At 42.6% G+C, this 20,824-nt stretch overlaps 1 protein-coding gene across 5 annotated transcripts in view; it reads right to left on the bottom strand.

The window, feature by feature from the left end:
• The window catches only part of PTGFRN (prostaglandin F2 receptor inhibitor), a 72,758-nt gene that overhangs the window by 37,520 nt on the left and 14,414 nt on the right, over nt 1–20,824 (bottom strand). For 3 of the 5 annotated variants that reach the window (XM_030020499.2, XM_041124961.1, XM_030020501.2), the window contains exons 2-3: nt 2,409–2,774; nt 1,135–1,554 (exon numbers count right to left, since the gene is read on the bottom strand). In XM_030020499.2, coding sequence (XP_029876359.1) covers nt 1,135–1,554; nt 2,409–2,774 — 786 coding nt within the window. Of the gene's footprint in view, nt 1–1,134; nt 1,555–2,408; nt 2,775–3,463; nt 3,647–4,507; nt 4,536–20,824 lie in introns of those variants that run through there. The other 2 variants (XM_030020500.2, XM_030020502.2) reach the window with 2 other exon arrangements.

The following is a 20,824-nucleotide window of genomic DNA, read 5'->3' as shown; positions in this document are numbered from 1 at the left end:
GAAAGTGCGACAAAATAGAAAATTACAGCTCTTAATTAAGCAAGCCCTGCCTCAGCAGAGAGCACCGGCAAGCTTTACTGTGTAACAGACACCCTAAAAAAGAGGGGCCAGATTGATCCTGTCAAATTTCACATGCTAAGTGCCACCAGAATACTAAAACTATATCCAAATGAGCTAGCCAAAAAACCTAGCAGTTCTGGTTTCTCCCTATAGTGATTAAAGGATTACAAAAATGAAAAGATACTCTCACTGTCTGAACACTTCTAAAATATTGTCATAATCTCACATTTCCAAGGGACCATCATTGCCTGTTTTTCCACCTATTGAGTGACAGGATGCATCACCCCCTGCGTTCCCTCCTCCAACTAGCAGTGGTAATGCTAATGCAATTAAGTGCTCAGTGCATCTACTCCTGAAATCTATATGGACAGGGACATCTGGATATCCTCAGCACAGCACTATATGTATTTTTGTCTCCTTAGTCAAGCATGCAATGATGTGTTTAACAGAACCATTACTGTCCTAGACCCCTGCCAACACGGTGGAGCAATCAGACCAGTGATCCAGTGTCAGTGATAAAAATCACTGGATATTTTGTCCTGTTAAATTATCACTGCCTTCCTCCTTTCTCTTGATCTTTCTATGCTATTTTAATAAACCAAATACAGAAAAGCTTTACATCTGTCACTGAATCACAAGCCACTTTTACAGGGGAAGTGCAGCTGTTTAGTGCTATGGAACAACCCTATGTTAATGAGAGAGCAGAGGGAAGGTTTGGGTTGCTCAGGGGTTAAATACAGTGTTTATTTAAGAAATATAAAAACCAGAAACAATCTGAAGTGAACTAAGAATGAGATAAAAATCTAGGTCTAGGCATCTAAGAGGTTCCAGTCAATCTTTCCACGTCATTATCCATCCCCCTTCTCCCCAAAATAAAAGTTAGAAAAATTACACCAAGCATTTTCTATCAACTCAGATGCAAACAGGCCAGCTATCCAAACAGCAGTCTAGGTTCTCCTGGAATGTATCCTCATTTAGTTCACCTTACCCAATTTCTGCTCTCAAAGTATCACAGACTGGACACAGCACTGCGGTAGCTACGAGGTGTGACCCCAGCCCATCAGTTACACTCACCAGTCCGTTGGATTGCCACACTTGCTATCTCCACGCTCTTCTCCTGAATCTTCTGCCATGAACTATCTGCCCCTCTCACCCACTCGCTCACAAGACACCTGTAGACACCCCCATCCACCGACGAGGCCTGGGATACAGATAACCGATATGTGTCATTCGCTCCTGTGTCCAAGCGGATATCTCCATTACGATAGCGCTCTTCATAGCCAGGACCCGGATGGAATTTGCCTTCATGAGTCAAAGATAGGATGTCCCGCCAAGTCGATCCTCCTTTGATCTGCCAAGTCACATGCAGGTGAGTGTGCTCTGGTGAGGTGGTAATTGCTGAGCAGCGCAACTTGAAGGAGTCACCCTCAGACAGCCTGAGAGACACTGAGGAACGTGCTTTTGAACCACTCACTGATAAACCATCAGAAATCACTATTTAAAAAAAAGACCAAAAGACACAAGCATCATAAAACAGAAGCAAGAAGAGAACACCCACACTGATCTGTTCAGATATGAGGCAGTGTAACTATCACAGAGCAACACATGGCCAATCATGCCTTCTTCTACACATGAATATATCCCAGGAACAAGGAAATTCAGCTGAAAATCCATTAAAGGAAGTGCTCCACTCTAAACAAGCCAAGACAAGCATTCAAATTCATTTATCCTTCCCCTCGCTTCAGTTTCTCATCCAAACATCATCATTCTGACTATTCACATCCAGAATCATCTTGATTTTCATGGGATTAAAACGTAAGACACTTGAAAAAATAGTCTCCCAAGTTATTACTGAAGAACCCTAAATGAGAGAGCAAAGCTAGGGCATGACTGCAGTATCAACATGCTAAAGGGGAAAGGGAAGATTACCTCCTTCATATAGAAAGAACCCTAAATGACACTATAAATAAGAGAGAGAAGACAGGCTGTGTTTTTTACCTGAAATTAGTCTCTCTACCCAGAGTCTTAGGTACATTAAATATTTGCAGACATCTTCAGAAAACCCACTGCTTATTTTTCCCATTTTAACTACATATTTACTACACAGAAAAAAGGAAAGTGGTGTTTATAGTAAACAGCTTCTCTTCGCTTCTTCACCTCACTTGTCTTTGCTATCATACTTCCCAATTTTCAATTTTGCTTTAGGAGAATTAAACAGGAACAGGGAGAAGAAAAAGAAAAAGAAAAATCACAATGCTTATAAGCAACAGAAATTCAACATTCTTAAGGGTACATCTATAATCAATACCAAGAAAAAATTTAGAGCAGACCTCACTCTTCAGAAATACCTTTCACTTGGACCTCTGCATCATAATTTCCCTGAACGGTGGCATCAGTGCTGGGCGTGGAGCATTTGTACCTCCCTTGGTCAGTTGGCTGGATGTTTCTAATCACAAGTTCCACAGCATCGTTGCTACTCCGTCTCAGTTTGATATCCCCGTGGCCCACACGTTTTTGGTACTCCTCAGAGGTGAATGTAGAATCCCAGGTACTCACTATCCGCACGAAGTCAGTCTCCCGGGAGAACTCCCAGTCAAAGTTCTGTTCACTGGGTCCATCGTAGTCACTAACGTTGCAAGGAATCACCACCTCTGTGCCCATGACTCGAATAAGAGGACCTTTGGGCACCCTCACAACACGTCCTCTGCAGAAAGCTAGGCAGGAGAATAAAGACAGAGAGAACACACAGTTAAAGGAATTACCAGGATAGACTTCAACAACAACAACAAAAAAAAACAGGGGAAAAAAAAAAAAAAAAAAAGAAAGAGAGTAAGGTTGGGCACCCTAATCTGCAGAAAGCTAGAACTAGTAAGAGCAATATTTCCCATTAACATTTAATCTCACTGGAGCAGGAGCCCCTAAAAACACCATTTTTAGTGTGGGCAATCTTTGTTTCATTGCTTATTTAGTAACACATTAGGTAGCAAAACACTGAGGGAGAGAGAATTGTAAGGAGGAGGGAAAAAAAAAAAAAAAAGACAGAACTAGCCATAGATCCAATGGGTAGCAGTTTCTCTGCTACAAGCCAAGTGCTATGTAGGACACTTAAACAACATTAATAAGTGGTTTTCATTACTACAGTGAGGGCATAATCTAACCAGGCATTTTTATAAGTCTGCTGCTGACATCAGTAGAGGGTTCGAAGTAGGAAACTAACTCTCCCCTAGTTTGAGGGCCATAAGAATGGTAAGTTGACATTCTCCAAAAATGAGCATAGTCACTTCTGCCCTAAAGGGTCATGGCTTCTCTAACACAGGTGAGCTTCCTTGCCTTCCTAATTGATTTAAAAGGAAGAACTGATTTCAACAGACACAGCTTGCTTGAACAGATTCTGCAACCATACCTGTTTCTAGCACACATTTCCTCTTTGGTGGAAGTCCCAGAACACGGGAGCATGAGCAGAGAAGGCTCGCTCCAGAGCAGAGGAACACACAGTGTTCAGATAGTGTTTTCTAGGACTGTCTCGCTAGAAGGATAGAATGACAACAGCAGTTCTCTGCAGAAGGCTGGCAAAGCAGTATGTTATGCTCCAGGTGAAAGTGTCAACCACTTAAACCAGCCAGAGGACCTGGCAAAGATGCAGTAGAAGACTTTTCTGGTTGATTTGGCTCTGTAGACAAAAGAATAACCCCAGCAGCTGCACGTGGATTTTGGCAGGTTCTTACTTCCCAGAAGAGCAAACTGCTTTGATTCATAGTTCCAACCAGAGAAATCTTTTCAGAAAGAGAGGGGTACTACCTAAACTCCGTCTCCAAACATGAACTGCCTACTGCATCCCACCAGCTCCATATCCATAGCAAAATATTTTAGCAACCAGGTAGAACAGGAGAAGCCAGAACACTTAATGACAGATCTTGCTAAAACCAAGCAGATAGCCATAACAACATCAAAAGCAGCTGAACCAAAAGGTTGATCTGAGATACCAGAGACAAAGCCAAATTTAAACAAACAACCCCCGAACACACAAAGTCCAGCAACCCACAACTGCTCTAATTCACCAGCTACATTGGGAAAGCACCAGCTAGTGACATGAACACCCATATACTTGCTGAGCCTTCCCCTCCTATCACTCTGCATGTCTTCTTGCTGTAGATTAAGATCCCACTCACTGGCTCAGAACCATCATGCCAATAGGTATCCAGGTGTGGGGAAAGAAGTTAAGTCTCATGGAGAGAAACCACCCACTGGGGAACCTTTTATAAAGTGCAGCTTGTCCCCTCCAGAGCAGCGTGGAGAGGGATGTGTTAAAGAATCAAGATTTCTGTGGGCATTTAAAAACTACACAAGCAGCTGTACACACCGAGCATAACTACAAGAGAAAAAGCACATTTTTATCCCCAGTTACAGTTCAGCCAACAGTTGAACCAAGGACTGACGCTGTCTTTACCTCCCCAGTTCATCACTCCTAGCATGCTCTTTGCTTTGCAGGCTGTTCACATGTACAGGCTCAGTCATAATAGTCCAGTTTCCTCATTGCCATGACATTCTGTATGCAACATTAGTACTTCATTAAACTTATCTGTAATGCAGACTGGGGTTAATCTCTTACCCCTTATATCCCTCCCAGAAGATGGTTATTATGTACCTGATCAAGTGATTGACTAGTCCTAATAAAGAAGCTGGACTTCTGTGCACCACTCACATGTGAATCAGAGAGAAAAACCTCCACTGCCAATGTATTGTTCCACAACCAGATGTCTTTAAGGACACCTCTCTAAACACAAGCACCATATAGTAATATCATTGATACAGAAAAATAACCAAGAAGAAATAAAGAAGGCTACAGGGCTCCATATATTTCCTCATTAGGTCTTAAGTTGCAGCCCCATTCAATCCTTCAACTTATCCTCTTACAGAAAGCGATAACAGCAGCAGGTAAGCTTTAAAGCACTGCCTGACAGCCAAACCAGCTTCCAGCAGACCACTCTGAGAAGTCAGCTCAGGATCCTGACTGAGGGCACTCCTCAAAAGCTGACGTCTCTCTAGAAAATACTCTCCTGTGACACTAAAACAAGCAGACAACACTGTTCTGCATGTGTCTTCAGCTGTAGACCCACATACTGTGCACTGTACTAATCCAATCTAGAGGTGACAAAGGCATGACTAATGTGGCAAAGGCTGCACATTTGTGTTTGAGATTAGCACCGACAGCTCAGTTTCTCTTCTTCCAAGGTCACTAAAGACCCTTTGTCACTAAATGAAGGTAGGGGGCAATTAGCACCTTTGTAAGAGAAGGCAGGCCAAAGGGAAAGATAGGGGCACAGTGAATCCTCAACAGGTCTCTTTGGAGTCCCTACCCTATTGCGGTAAAGCAATGACTATCCCCCTCCTCACAGCACAGTCCCACAAGCAATTCCAGTTTAACACAAACTTGGAAGGAGGGCAGTGGAACAGGCTGCAGGAGAGAATAGGGACAGCCTGTAACAGTTATAATTTTATAATTTACAAACAATAACATTTGTTACTGCTAAGATAAATTAGGATTCTCATAAGGCAGGAGAACACAGAGACAGCATCAGAAGATAAGAGAATGAGAACTTACTGCAGAGTATCTGCTGTGCCCTGCCCACAGGTAAGGAGGAGCATGCACAGGGCAGACACTCCAACAGTGAACTGCATTTCTAGGTGACCCAGGAGGCTCAGTATCTAGCAAGCTGTGAATTCAGGGCTCTGCCTTTTGTCCTGCAGCAGTCAACAGCAAGAGTAGCCCTAAGCTACTAAACAAGGTGTTATGTTCTTTGCTGTGCATCAGGGATTAACATTTCATGTAGTTGTAGCAGAAGGCACAGAGCTACAGACACTGATCTTGGCAAGAAGTAAGCTCAGTTTTACTCTGGCAGATAAAGGAGGAGCTTTTACAAATATTCTATTCTTGCAGTGCCCTGTGTTGCTCACATACACCCCCTTCATTCCCAGAGCAATCAAAGTTCAGCTTTCATGACATGAGAGCTTCATACTCTGTAAATTTCCTGGAAACATTTATTTTTCGTGACACCTGATATTTTTCACTGTCAATATAAGGTGACATGTTCTTAATGAATTCACTTGAATCCCATTTAACTGTAGCAACAGATGGATCAGGACAGAACAGTGTATACACCAGTGACAGAAAACAACAGAACTTTGACAATTCAGTATTTTTCAGTATCACCAAGACCACCAAAGATGTATATTTAGTAGGAACTCAATAACTGGCTCTGTATCATAAACTGCAATGCTGGACATCAAACCTGCCTGAGTACAAGATTAATTGCCTAAATACAAAACTTTATTTTTACAGAGTTACCAGACCACCAGATGAAACTGCAAGGAACTATTTTCCAAAACAAAAGGTAATGGAGCCCCTGTAAGGAGGCCAGCACACAAACACAAGGAATAGGACTTGTTCTTTGGGTTCATTAAACAGGTGACAGGACTACTGGTGCTTTTGCATGGCTGGGCCAGAAACACCCAAAAAGTAGGGCAACCACAGAGCCTTCATATGGCTGCTTGTCAAGCACTTGATTAGAGGATTCTCCCAAGGGACACAGGCAAAGTGTGGCTCAAGGTAGAATAATAGCGTGGGGCCTGCCATATTAATAATACACAGGCAAGATAGCCCAGACATAGCCTAGGCAGTTTTGAGCTAGTGTTTGTTCCCTAACAAGGGTCCATGAAGTACTTAAATTAATTTGTCCCATCACCTAGATGCACCATCTCATTGCTGTCATTAAAGGAAATCCTTTCGAAGAGGAGAACAAGGAAAGCAGATGAGGAAAGTCTTCTAGGAGCTTCATCTTCACACAGGTTTTGCATCTATGTATCATTTATTAAAGAACAAGATGAGAAGTAATCTGTGGAGTCACCCACAAGGCTGAGAAGGTATTATCATTGCAAAGAACACACTTCTGCTTCAGCTTACACAAGGTGCTTCCTCCAGCTTGCGCTAGACAGCTCTATCTAATAAGAAAACATGTTCTCTTAGCAGCCCAGAGGAGGTCTACTCTCTATGTCCGCCAGCCAAAGGAAAATGCAATGTGACATGCAGTAGGAAGCCAATTAAAGCCAAAAAAAGTAAGGGCTGAAGAATGAGTAAATTGGCTCAGACTAAGCACTCGAGCATCTGCATCAGAAAGACTTAGAACACACAGTCCAGCTCTTCCACCAAGACAGTCACAGGAGACACAGCTACAACTTTGCTGATGCCTTTCATCTCAAAAGAGCTTTCCGAACAAAAGGTTGTTTCATTTGCCAACTAAACATTACCACGTCTGGGAAGGAAATACAGCAGCCCTTTCAAATTCACAACAGTTTATGACAGGAAAAAAATACTGCAGCCAACTTTGCAAATGGTGGTAATGATTTTCTCTCCCTGAACTCCTCCATTTATTCTCAATCTAGGCACCACTTTGCTGCAGCACTGTGTAAATAAGTGGGTTGAGCAAGGACAACCCTTCTTGTGCCACACTAAAGAATAAGAAATGGTTTCCCCACCATCAAAGCTGTGCATTCTGCTTCCTACTTCTAGCAAAATCCCAAGTTTCCCACTTCTGTACTGCCCTGCTTAACTAGTGTTTGTGATGCATGAAGCCATTTTAAAAAATTGAGAAAAAAAAATTATTTTTGCAATTTTTTTGTCCCACCAGAGAGACAAGTCCACACAAATCCTCTTCCTCTGTTTTGAAAGAGAGCTGATCAGGCTCCCGCTGGGGGGCATTCAGCCACTTTCCCTAGTGAGCAGGCAGGTAAAGGGACAGACAGCATGCCACACATTCACGGACTCTTCTCTGGGGAAGGAGAAACAAAGCGTATCAGCATGGGAGAATATAATCCTTATCTCCAATCTTCCCCTTTTCCCCTTGCTTCTACTCCCAGCTCCAATTATCGTCAGGCAGCTACACATCAAGAATGTCATCTGGGAGAGAAAGAACAAGTTATAACAAACATGCCTACAATGTTTGAAAACCTTTCAATACTGTTAATGCCATATTTTTTTTTTTAATATATAACATGATTTTCCTAGAAGTGGCACATTTATACAAACAGCATGTTGCTTTGGGATTTCCCCCCTTTTTAAATGCAATCAATTAAATTTTCTATCCTACACCGTATATGTATGAGAAGAAAAGTCAGAGAGATTAAGCAGAATAAAAGGAATTTCTTTTAAGTACTAGAAATGCAGCTATCTATTGAAATTTCTTTACTGGTCTTAAAAAGAAAAGAAAAAAAAAAACCTAAAGTAGTGAGATCTCTTCCCATTTCTACTTAACACAACAACATCATACTCTTCTTTCCAGTACAGACAAACACACAGTAGGGGTTGTGATCTATGCTAAATAAAGTGGTAGGCTCTTGCTACCCTTTCCAAATTACAAAATTTAGATCACCCTAATCAGCAGAAGCAACCTGCACCTTACAACCAGACAGCCTGCACAGGGAAGGAACAAGGGTCTCCCTTAAAAGAGACCAAATTTGATTCCTTATGTCGAAGCTGTAATCACTATAAGAGCCTGGAATCATGAAGCACGCAGAGCTCCCTCCATACCTTGCAAGCCAACAGGACTGTTACACATCCCTGACTGCAATACTCCCTTCCTAAAAAAAGACTGATAGATTTTTATGGTTTGAAAGACCTGCAGCGTATCATCTGAAGATATCAGAGAAGAGCAAACGAAAGAGTCCGTGAGAGAGACATTTACATTGTTCTTTCCCAGGCGGCTAGGATTCTTTTTTTAGATAATGTAGAGCTCTTATCAAAAGGAATTAGCCTGGGTGTAATTGCTTAAAACCCATTATCTCTATCAGGATGAAGAAACGCATACTGCATCTTAAGTGAAGCCTCAGAAATGCTATCAAACTGCAAGGCTGCTGGATTGCTCTAATCTCCATGCCATCTGAGATATCTCAGAAAAGCCACATCTCCAGCACTGGGTGAAAAAGCAAGTACCTTCCCAGTTGGACTCCATCTATATCATGTGGATTAAGATTCACATGAAAGGATTAAAACAACATATATTGCAGCACAGTAATGACCTGCTGTCTTCCCCATTCACCCCCTCACCCACCACCCCCAAGAAAAGGGATTTCAAATGCACTTAAGCAAACCACAAGGCTTTCACTAGGACACAGTTCTTAGTCATCATAGAACCACAGAATGGTCTGGGTTGGAAGGGACCTTTAAAGATCATCTAGTTCCAATCCCCTGCCATGGGCAGGGACATCTTCCACTAGATCAGGCTGCTCAAAGCTCCAGCCAACCTGACCTTGAACACTTCCAGGAAGGGGGCATCCACAGCTTCTCTGGGCAGCCTCTTCCAATGTCTCGCCACCCTCACAGTAAAGAATTTCTTCCTAACATCTAATCTAAATCTACTCTCAGTTTAAAACCATTACCCCTTGTCACTACAGGCCCTGGTAAAAAGTCTCTGTCTGTCTGTCTTATAAGCCCCCTCTAAGTATTGGAAAGGCCACAGTAAGATCTCCCTGAAGTCTTCTCTTCTCCAGGCTGGAGAACCCCAGCTCTCTCAGCCTTTCCTCACAGGAGAGGTGTTCCAGCCCTGTTAGTGTTTTCATGGCCCTTCTCTGGACCTACTCAAGCAGGTCCATGTCTTTCTTGTGCTGGTGGCCCCAGAGCTGAACGCAGTACTCCAGGTGGGGTCTCACGAGAACAGAAGGAAAGAATCACCTCCCTCGACCTGCTGGCCAGGCTGTTTTTCATGCAGCCCAGCACACTTTCTGGGCTGCAAGCACACGTTGCCAGCTCATGTCCAATTTTTCATCCACCAGTATCCCCAGTCCTTCTCTGCAGGGCTGCTCTCAATCCATTCATCCCCCAGCCTGTACTGATAGTGAGGATTGCCCCGACCCAGGTGCAGGACCTTGCACTTGGCTTTGTGGAACCTCATGAGGTTCGCATAGGCCCACTCCTCAAGCCTGTCAGGGTCCCTCTGGATGGCATCCCTTCCCTCTAGTGAATCAGCTGCACCACTCAGCTTGGTGTTGCCCACAAACTTGCTGAGGGTGCACTCAGTCCCACTGGCTGTCATCAATAAAGACTGAACGGTACCAGTCTTAATACAGACGCCTGAGGGACACCACTTGTTACTGATGTCCATTTGGACACTGAGCCGTTGACTGCAACTCTCTGGATGGAGCCATCCAACCAATTCCTTATCCATCAAATAGTCCATCCATCAAACCCCTATCTTTCTAATTCAGTGACAAGGATGTTGTGTGGGACTGTGTCAAAGGCCTTACAGAAGTCAAGGTAGATGACACCAGTTGCTCTTTCCTTATCCACCAATGCAGTCACTCCACCACAGAAGGCCTCCTGATTAGTCAAGCAGTTAAATTATGCTATGGTGAATCTTTCTATTTCCAGGAGTCCTTCTGCATAGCTGTTAGATGTTTGCTGCCTTACATGGCTAGTTACCTAAGCTCTCTCTGTCATCAATGGAGAGAAGCTCTCTGAAAAACTTCTCTCCCACTGCTGTTTATGGTTAGAGCCTAGGGAGACGACCACCTGAACTCAGCAGAAAAACTAAATAGACTTTCCATGCTTCTCCCCCACCCCTTTTAAAAAACATTTTAAAAAGCCAACAAAACCCCCTGTCGTGGTTTAACCCCAGCCAGCAACTAAGCACCACGCAGCCGCTCACTCACTCCCCCCCCCCCCCAGTGGGATGGGGGAGAAAATCGGGAAAAAGAAGCAAAACCCGCAGGTTGAGATAAGAACGGTTTAATAGAACAGAAAAGAAGAAACTAATAATGATAACACTAATAAAATGACAACAGCAATAATAAAAGGATTGGAATGTACAAATGATGAGCAGTGCAATTGCTCACCACCCGCCGACCGACACCCAGCTAGTCCCCGAGCGGCGATTCCCCGCCCCCACTCCCCAGTTCCTATACTGGATGGGACATCCCATGGTATGGAATACCCCGTTGGCCAGTTTGGGTCAGCTGCCCTGGCTGTGTCCTGTGCCAACTTCTTGTGCCCCTCCAGCTTTCTCGCTGGCTGGGCATCAGAAGCTGAAAAATCCTTGACATTAGTCTAAATACTACTTAGCAACAACTGAAAACATCAGTGTTATCAACATTCTTCACATACTGAACTCAAAACATAGCACCATACCAGCTACTAGGAAGACAGTTAACTCTATCCCAGATGAAACCAGGACACCCCCCCAAAAACCCCACCAACAAAAAAAACCCCACCACTCTTACTCTAAATAAATAAAACACACCAGCACAATGGGCCAAATGAACACCCAGTGAGTCAGACCCGATCTGTTCTGCCCAACACAAGTGTCTGGATGATGTTACTTTGGATAAATACATAGTAATTGGCAAGTTCAGATCTGGAAACAGCAGTCAGAAGGCCTTGTTATCTAAAAAGACGGGGACAGTAAGAGAACAATACTTCACCGTATAAAATACACTAAATCACTGCAGATAGTCAGCAGATTGTCTGATCACTGCCCAAAAAGATCTATTTTGGAAAAACTTCACTGAACTGTCTTGCAGGAAGGAAAGCCTCCTTCCTCTGCCATGTCCCTCTGCTAAGGCAACTGCAACAGGCAGAATTGCCTCTCTTGCGATCTCTTGGGCTATCAGAAATAAAGCACTGTTCCCCTGTTCAGCTCCACTCTTTTGAAGACCAGCTGACTGGCATCTCTTTCACCCAAGCACACAACCCATTTCAATTCTCTGCCGAAATGAGCCGCAGGAATTTGCCATAAGTGCTTCTGTGCATTATTCTTGCTACAATACAAGGAGAAGAGACCAGTAAACTGCAGTGGAAGCTTGTAAGGCAGAAGCCAGGTTGCATATGCAGTACTAATTAGAGATTAAAACACTATTGCCAGCTGCTGACAACACAGATCCCACTGTGCACCACTGCTTCCCAGTCACAGGGAGAGGTATGCTACTAGAAGGTAGAGCAAGCCATAGAGCAGGTAGAGGGGAAAGGAGAAGCCGTATAAACTTCTCAGCTGTGCAAAGCAGAAGGCTAGTTTGTCAGAGTGGCCGTTGGCAGGCAGAGAACTGTGGCACCACTGGTCCAAACAGAACAAACATCTAACAGGCAGAAATAATACTGAAGATCATGGTTTAGATTCCTCTGGATGTCAAACAACTCCATCACATATGATCTCTATTTCCTTTCCCTACCACTAACAGACAGTTGAAGATAAAAGGCTCTATCTAAAGAACAACTTTTGATAAGTCTCCAAAATGCAGCTGGGAGCAAAAGGGGAAGGAGAGAAAAAAACAACAAAATGTAATAGTCAACATGCTGCTTCTTCCTGGGTTTCACCTGAAATTCCTGTCCCTGCCAACAACCTTCATTTACTTTCCTCCAAATAGTCTTGCAGAACTCCATTTTCACCCTACTCTGCCACAGCAGCCCATTTAGGTTACCTGGTGACATCTGACCCAAAAAGTCCACAGATTCTGGAAGTCGTATTGAGATTGCCACGCAAGACAGGTGATTTTCTGTTGTTCTGCCTCAGAAGCAATTTGTGTTGCCAGAGAAGAGGTTCAATATGTTACATTTTAAGGAAAACGGTTGACAAAGCAGTAAAGCCCACAACTCAAAGCTGAAGAGCTAGCACAGTTGGAAGCAGGGCTGCAAATATTTGCAGAAATGCTGTATCTAAAGTATCTTCACATTTTCTTTAGTGGGGAGGAATGACACAAGTTAAAAACTGTAATATTAATTCCAACTCGAGAGGAATGCATACATTTACCAATATGTAAAAAAAGTCCTCACACTGGAATATACAGAATTAACACCAGTGCTGTTCTGCAACATCATTAACTTGCACTTATCTGTTACCTTAAATCTTTCCCAAAGCAGTTGGAACTGAGCAGAGCAGTCCAGATCCATTCACTCTATGCTACAATTCCCTCTGGGCAGAGACCATTTTCTTTGCTCTGTGTGGAATGCAGCACACCGCTAGGATTAAACTGAACTTTCTTTAGATTTAACTGGAAAAGACAATCAGACTAGAATAGATCATTTCTAAATCTGCATACACTGAGCATGAAAATCCAAGACAAGACAAAAAATCCAAATCACAGACAAGATCATGTTAAACTGTAACAGCTAATACATTTTTCAACCAGCATGATTTTAGGACTTAGCACCTAGCAGAGGCGAGGAAGCTAGAAAACTAGGAAAAAGTATTTTTGTCAAAAGACTTTTAAAAAGATGCACATATAGCAATATCCATGTGTTTCACAAATCTGTAATTTCCCAAATTATACATTTAAAAAAGGAAATCCTGGAATGCTCCCTCTTCCCCTCTCCCCAAAATAATTTCCATTATTATCATCCCCTTTTCCTCCCAGAGCAGAAGGTATTGATTTTTATTGGTGTGAAGTAATCACTTGTTTTCCAAGTTATCCTTAATGTCAGGTAACATCAAAAAAACACTCAAAATACTTTCAAATATAAGAAGTGCTGAATCCAATATAAAGTCTTTTACTTTTCATTGACAATTATATTAAAAACAAAAGCAAAACAAAAAAAACCCCCACCAACATGAGTTTGGGGGTTGTTTTGCGTGGTGTTGGTTTTTTTGGTGTGTTTTTTCAGTTGGGTGGGGGCATGTGTGTGTGGTGTTGGGTTTTTTGGTGTGTTTTTTCAGTGGGGGGATGTGTGTGTGTCCGCATCTCTGCCTCTGTCTGCATGTCTGTGTATTTGCAGGGAGGCTTGGGGGGGGGTGTTGTGTGGTTTTTTGTTGTCGGTGGTTTTTGCGGGTTTTTTACCTGCTTAAGTTTGGTGGCACTCGTCCACCACAACTTAACCCAACACCCCATCCATACCAGACAAAGTCCTGTCTAAAGCCAAGTTAAGTCTAAAGGGGATCGGAAGGCAAGATTAAAAAAGCCACATGCTTTCATAATCCAGATATTATTAATCTTAATCTCCACTTCCCCAAAAACTGTTTTGGGGCATCATTTCAAATCTCAGTACACAGCGACTAGCTTTCCAGCAAGCATTCCACTGGGTGAGCGAAGGCATCACATAGGCTTCAGCAACAACAGCAACAGAGCAAAGCCCAATTACAGAAGTCAGCAGCCACGACACCGAATAAACCAATACACATGTTAGGCTCTCAGACTCTCTGGTTGGGATCCTGAAGGGCAGCTTCACTCTGTTTGCATCTGCTGTTGTGAGAGATTATGGAAGAAGGTGGCTGGGCAGCAAGGCTGCTGGAACTGCTGAACAAGGCAGCATATGGCAGTGGCCCACCTTGGCTCCACACTTGACAACTGATTTGCAGCCATAGGAGCAGTGTTTATAGATCTTAGTGTTTATAGAGTAATCCTTTTCGTCTGTAATTTAATTATCTAACAGTCCCATCTTCACCATAAATAATCTCCAAGCAAGCAGCTACATTAAAAACGCCAACAACAGATGCACACAGAACGGGTGTTACGGCATGGGAATGACTGCCTGTGCCTCATCGGCACATGCAGGTAAGTGCAGCAGCATAGCTATTGCCAGCTCTTTTGCTGCAGAAGATGTACTTGGACAGATTAACTGACTAGACCAAACTCATGTAGTAGAACAGCAGCAGTTAGGAACAGATCACAGGCATTCCTGGTTTCAGGCTTAGTGCTCATTTCACTGCATCACACTGTTTCTTTACATAAAGATGAAAACAGAAAGACACACAACAGCTAGGCAAAGACGACATAAGCAAATGCAAAGCAGTCAGTTTGTGCTCTATCAACTGGTGCCCCCATAGCTCAGGAGCACCCCCCCTCCCCCAAGGACTTCATTTGGACACCTCCACCACCACCATATCCATACTGCTGTCTGCAACCTGGAAAACCAGACACCAATGTTTTCCAACCCCTTCTCTCAAAGCCCATAGATCCAATTAGCACTCAAAAGCCAATTTGAGGTCATGCAGAGCAATGCTATTTAGTATGCTAATCTCTATGGAGCCTGCATGTTAGAAGCACAGATATTTTTCTCCTAGACAAGAAGAAATTGTACGCATGCGTGCACACACAGAGTATGATTTAAGAGACATCAGGGCTCTTCCTCCTTTAATACAAGATTTACATAACTAATTCTCTAATTGAGAACAGGACTGCAAGGTATTTACAGTACTTGTTGCTGTTGAGCTTTTATTATTTGCTATGGCACTAATTATGAGACACTCTCTTGCCCCAGAAAAGGCAGCTAGTCCAGTCTCCAGCATAAAAAAAAGTGGACACATGAAAGTACCCGTTTTCAGAAAGTGACATTTTTCATTAGGGTATTGTTTTCCTCTTGCAAAGGAGAGGGTTAGCAGTTTGGAGGGGGCAAGAGGAGGAAAGAGGCCCAGATAAGAAAAAGACAAGTCAGGGACATAAAACAACATCTAGGAGGCACACAGGGATTCCCGTCAAGGTCTTTAAGAGGGTCTGTGTAACCCCCACACAGACCGTTAAATAAAATTACCCCCAGATGGGTCTGCAAAACAGCTGGCTTTAAAAACAGGCATGCCACAGCACTCTTCATTATTTGAAAGAGACAAATACCAACACAGACAGTTCTGGAAACACAGGAAAAAGCTTCACAAACAACATTGAAATCAATCTGGTTGGTTGCATTAAGACTCCTGAAAATTGAGAATAAGGTATTAGATCAGTAGGTGGAACTCAAGACAGCCTGCTTATTTACTTCACTATTTAAAAAGCAAAAATGCTTATCCCCCATCACATAGAAATTTACTGTAGACAGTAGCACTACTGTCTACTTTAGCACCTGGCACAGTCCAAAAGGAGAAAAGGCAGTAGAGGGCAGTTGGTGCTGAGGCCCGAAGAATCACACTGTGTGTGTTTGGAGGTTTGCATTGGACCAGGTTCAGTGCCCTAGTCCAAAGACCCAAGAGCACCTGAAGCACAGCAGATACACTCCTGGAGTGACACTTCTGCTTCAGTGTCCTGGTTTTGGCTGGGATAGAGTTAATTTTCTTCGTAGTAGCTGGTATAGTGTTATGTTCTAGATTTAGGATGAGAAGAATGTTGATAACACACTGATGTTTTCAGTTGTTGCTAAGTAGTGTTCATACTAAGTCAAGGATTTTTCAGCTTCTCATGCCCAGCCAGCAAGAAGGCTGGAGGGGCACAAGAAGTTGGGAGGGACGCAGCCAAGACAGCTGACCCAAACTGGCCAAAGGGGTATTCCATACCATGTGACGTCATGCCCAGTATATAAACTTGGGGGGAGCTGGCAGGGCAGGGGGATGGATCGCTGCTCAGGAACTAACCAGGCATCAGTCAGCAAGTGGTGAGCAATTGCATTCTGCATCACTTGTTTTGTATATTCCAATCCTATTATTATTATTTTCATTATATCATTATTGTTGTTGTTGTTGTTATTTTCTTCCTTTCTGTCCTATTTAACTGTTCTTATCTCAACCTCCAAGTTTTACTTTTTTTTTTTTTTTCCCCCAATTCTCTCCCCCATCCCACTAGGTGGGGGGAAGCGAGTGAGCAGCTATGTGGTGCTCAGCTGCTGGCTGGGGTTAAACCATGACATTCAGTTACATCCAAAGGAATCCTAATTGCACACTCAGATTGTTTCTCAGTAAAAAGCAATGTGCAGCAAGTGGGACAGTGAGGAGATTCACCTCAGAAATTCAATCCTCACCCCAACTAAAATGGTAATGAAGATGCAGCCTACATGCTGCTAAAGGATACTTAAAGGGCTGTTTACATTTAACTTGAACTTCAGTGTGGAAATGGGAACTCTTCCCTAAATCGCAAATGTGAGCTAAGCCATGAACAAACGTATGGCTAGGATATGGAATCCACCCACACTTTGCAGTGTTGCTTATACATTTGTTGAGCAGGTAACAGCCAAAATTTTCAAAAAAACATGCAGGAGTCAAAAATTTGCTGGCATTCATTGCCTCTGAGAGTTTGAAGGCAAATTAGCTGTGTAATTAATTAGCTGTCCATGCCCGTGAATTCTACCTCTAGAAAGCTGTTCTCACATGTAAAAGGAAATGATACCATATGCAGCTGCTGTTTAATTTACTAGAAGATTCATCTTACTGGAGAAAAAGAAGAGACTTTGTGGAACGGGTGGGCAGGTATGTGCATGTGGGCAACACACGAGATTTAGAAACCAGCAGAGAGCTGAACTACCTCATGCAAGGCACATGTCTGGTACAACTCCACTCCCAATTACCCCAGTCCTGGAGAGAAACAAACTCCTTTGTACTTGCACCTTCTAGAGCAAGCAGAAAAAAAAGAAACACTCCACTCCTGTAACCAAAGTTAGCTAGTTCAAGAAATGAAGAGGTTCCATTTTCAAAAAATCCAGAGTATTAACCTTCTGGGGGATCAAGTCTTTGTAAAGCTTCAGGTTCACAGCCTCAAGCCTTCCATCACCTCTGAAAACCTCACCGTGTATTCAATGCAGGTATTTTGTTATCTCCAGTAGCAGAATAGCAAGGTTCATCAATTCAGTACCTGGCTGAAGAAGTCCAGCAGTCTTCTCATGTTCCCCATTACAAATTGAAAGTCTTTTCTCCCTTTAGATTATAGGCCAGCAAGTTTTCACTGTTACCCATTTTGATTAACTCGCAGCATTTGCAGTAGTATCTACTCTTACCTCTACAACCAATATTGAACAGCCTCCCTGGTATACACAGTAACACTTAGCACTACAGAATGTCAGGCACATTTAGGCTTTTGGGGAGAACTTTATGCCATTGAACATTTGAGAAAACCCAGGTGGCGCAGCCACGTAGTGAAAGACTGTATCACAACATATTACTGCTTGGAGTCTTAGTAAAGTTTGGTATTCAGCCATTAGCTACTAATTTTCAGATAAGCATGCCTATATACACATCTTAAAATGTTTCCTATTATTCCCACTTTTAAGAAATGTATCTCAGAAGTATTTACTTTGCTACTGTCATCAGCATGCTGTGTATAGGAAGGTCAACACCACAGGTGATAAAAGGGAAAAGGAAAGTTAACACGAAGTCAGAGATCAGCTAATATGCACCGTCACCCAGAACATTTCAGAAAACAAAACTTCAGAGGTAGCCAAATGCAACAACCATGAGACAGCAAACTCTTGGAGGAAATATCCAAGGTTAAACATGAGGATACCACCTCTAACTTAGGAAGTCTCCAACCTATAGATGATCATGAGACAATACACTAGGATAGTAACAGGGTGTGCTCACTCTTCCCTAGGCACCTGCCCTCCGCCACTGTTGGAGGCAAGACACGAGGATGAATGGATCTTTGGTGTCAGCCTTCCCTCTCTTTCTACAGCTTTAGGAAGTAGGAGCTTGGAGGAAGTACCATTTTACTACTGCTGCTCCTCAGTGGCCCCAGGCTGGTGACTAGGCGGTGCCCAGCAGTGAGAAGAGAGACAAAAAAAAGAATGAAAGAACACAGAATTTTCAAGTAACTCTTAAAAATCAGAGGAGAGGGAATCCTTTTGAGCATGAAACAAGAGAGAAAGGTGGGTAGAGAACCAACATAATGTTAAAATAGCAGGAGGAGGAGAATACAGTTTTTGAAAAATGCCCAGAGGGAAAATGCTTAATTGTTTCTTTTCTACTGAAGTCTCCTTGCAGAGCTGTTCTAGGTTACACTATTTAATAAGACAACCTATGTACAAAATAAGTAGCTGTTAATACTTGGGTGAAACTTAGATGTGCTGAAATTACTGAGTAACAAACACTTATAATCAGCTTACATTGAAACAGACAGCAGATTGCATTCACCCTAAGCATCCTCACATTTGCTACATTGGGAAGAACAGTTATGTCCCATAGTACATTGTTCAACAGAGCAAAAGACTCTACAGCTAAACTTCATCGCAACAGAGAGCATGCCAGCCATCATCTGGATCCTGAACGGGTACACGTATGTAGCATAAGAACTAAAGACAACATTGCAAGTTCCAAATACCCATTGCGAAAACAATAGTGCACTGCAGACTATGTCTCAGAAGTCTCTACCAGCCACCATATTAATGCAAAGAAACAATTTTAACATCAACTGAAAAGAAATGGTATCTGGTGCAAACACAGCAACTGTCTAACAGCATACAATATAGAGCAGCATAAGAACAGGAGTGGAAAGTACACCACCAATTTAGAAAGTCAAGGGTGTTAAAATTCACCTGGAAAGCTGCAGATGGACTTGGCCACAGACGCTAGAATTAGCAGTCCACACTTTTAAACTGAGTGAAGATTCTTAGTAGTACTTTTTAAGCACCTTTGAGATTTCTAGCTAACAGGTGTTGTCCTGAACTGCCCCCTTCACTCGAGGGCAAACAGCCCTCGGGTAACAAAGGAGATGTACTCAATGCACAGGGAGAGCTAATATTCCCCAGAGGTATTTCTGATTAGGCACAGAAAGCCAGAGCATGAAACATTCCTGTCCAGTATGCAGAGCAAGCCTTGATTCCTTTATCATAACATATCCTGGAAGCCATGTCAAGTTAAGGAGACCTGTCCACCCAGCCTTAGCACCAGTGACGATATGAACTGACATATCTTTCAGAATGCAAACACGAAACACAGCCCCACATGTAAGAAAACAGGAAGAAAACAGAAATGTGAAATACATTTGTGCTACACCAACCTATACCCAAGAGATGCTCACTTGGCACTTAGGCCTTGAACTCAGGCTTCAAAAAACTAAACTGAAAGCCTGATCTCACAAACATTAACAAAAAAAAAGGTTAAGCAAGAAGGGCACTGGATGCTATGCAATATCAGGAAATCTCCCTTGCTCTCATGCTTCATGATAACATCTGAAAAGACAGCATTGCTTGAAAAAGTCAGTGTTATATCTAAGCCCCAGTGGGGAAAAGAAAAGGAGTTATGCCTTCATTAACACTCAGAAAGAGACGCAGTATACATGTAGTCAGACTTCTCAATGGATGGTTTAAAAATAAAGGAATCTCCTCCCAGCTCTGCATCTAGCCATGTCCAATGTCAGCAATACACAATTTAAGAATCATAACAAAAAGACTGACAAGCCCTTCATACATAAATACAACTCTGTTTATTTCTCTTTTAATTTCTTCATTATTTGTAAACTAGTACTTTAAAGCTTCAAAGAACTATTTACACTCCCTGCTCACTTTTTATTTTAGTACATTACAAAATCAACTGAATTTAGCTCTCTTGTTGGTATGCCAGTCATAAATCACGTTAACAGCACTATCCTATAACAAAGTTTGTTTATTAGTAGAGAGCAATCAGTATTATTACTGTTATACGGAAGTAACAAAGTACCTAGAAGGCAATCCTGCTGCTACTGAAGTTGTATAGTTAGCTAGAGCTCTGTAAATGCTGTATGTACCTTCTATTTACAACTAACTTTCCTCTCACCTCACCCCCTGCCTCCCCACTTAATTTTTCAGAAATAAGAATGGGTTTTTGGAGATTAATGATCTGAAGAGCATCTCCCACAAGCTTAAACCAGTTAAAATCCACAACATCAAATTAAGACATTTCAAAGAATTCAAACAGAAGAGCACCCGCTGTACTATACAGTGTAAGAGCAGCCTACAAATGCCTCCACTGTTTGTAGTTTTATAGCCTAAGCCTACCAAGAGTCAAAATCCAGGGTACAAAGCACACAACTAGATCAGGTTTTGCCTCTCCCCAGACAAAACACAGATTATTTCAAGATCTTTGTCCCTTTCACAAGGGATAAGCAAGCCTTGGACAAG

Source organism: Aquila chrysaetos, chromosome 7, assembly GCF_900496995.4.
Source record: "Aquila chrysaetos chrysaetos chromosome 7, bAquChr1.4, whole genome shotgun sequence".
Taxonomy (NCBI): domain Eukaryota; kingdom Metazoa; phylum Chordata; class Aves; order Accipitriformes; family Accipitridae; genus Aquila; species Aquila chrysaetos.
Note: the sequence above shows the minus strand (reverse complement) of the source record. Positions and strands in the feature narration are given on the sequence as shown.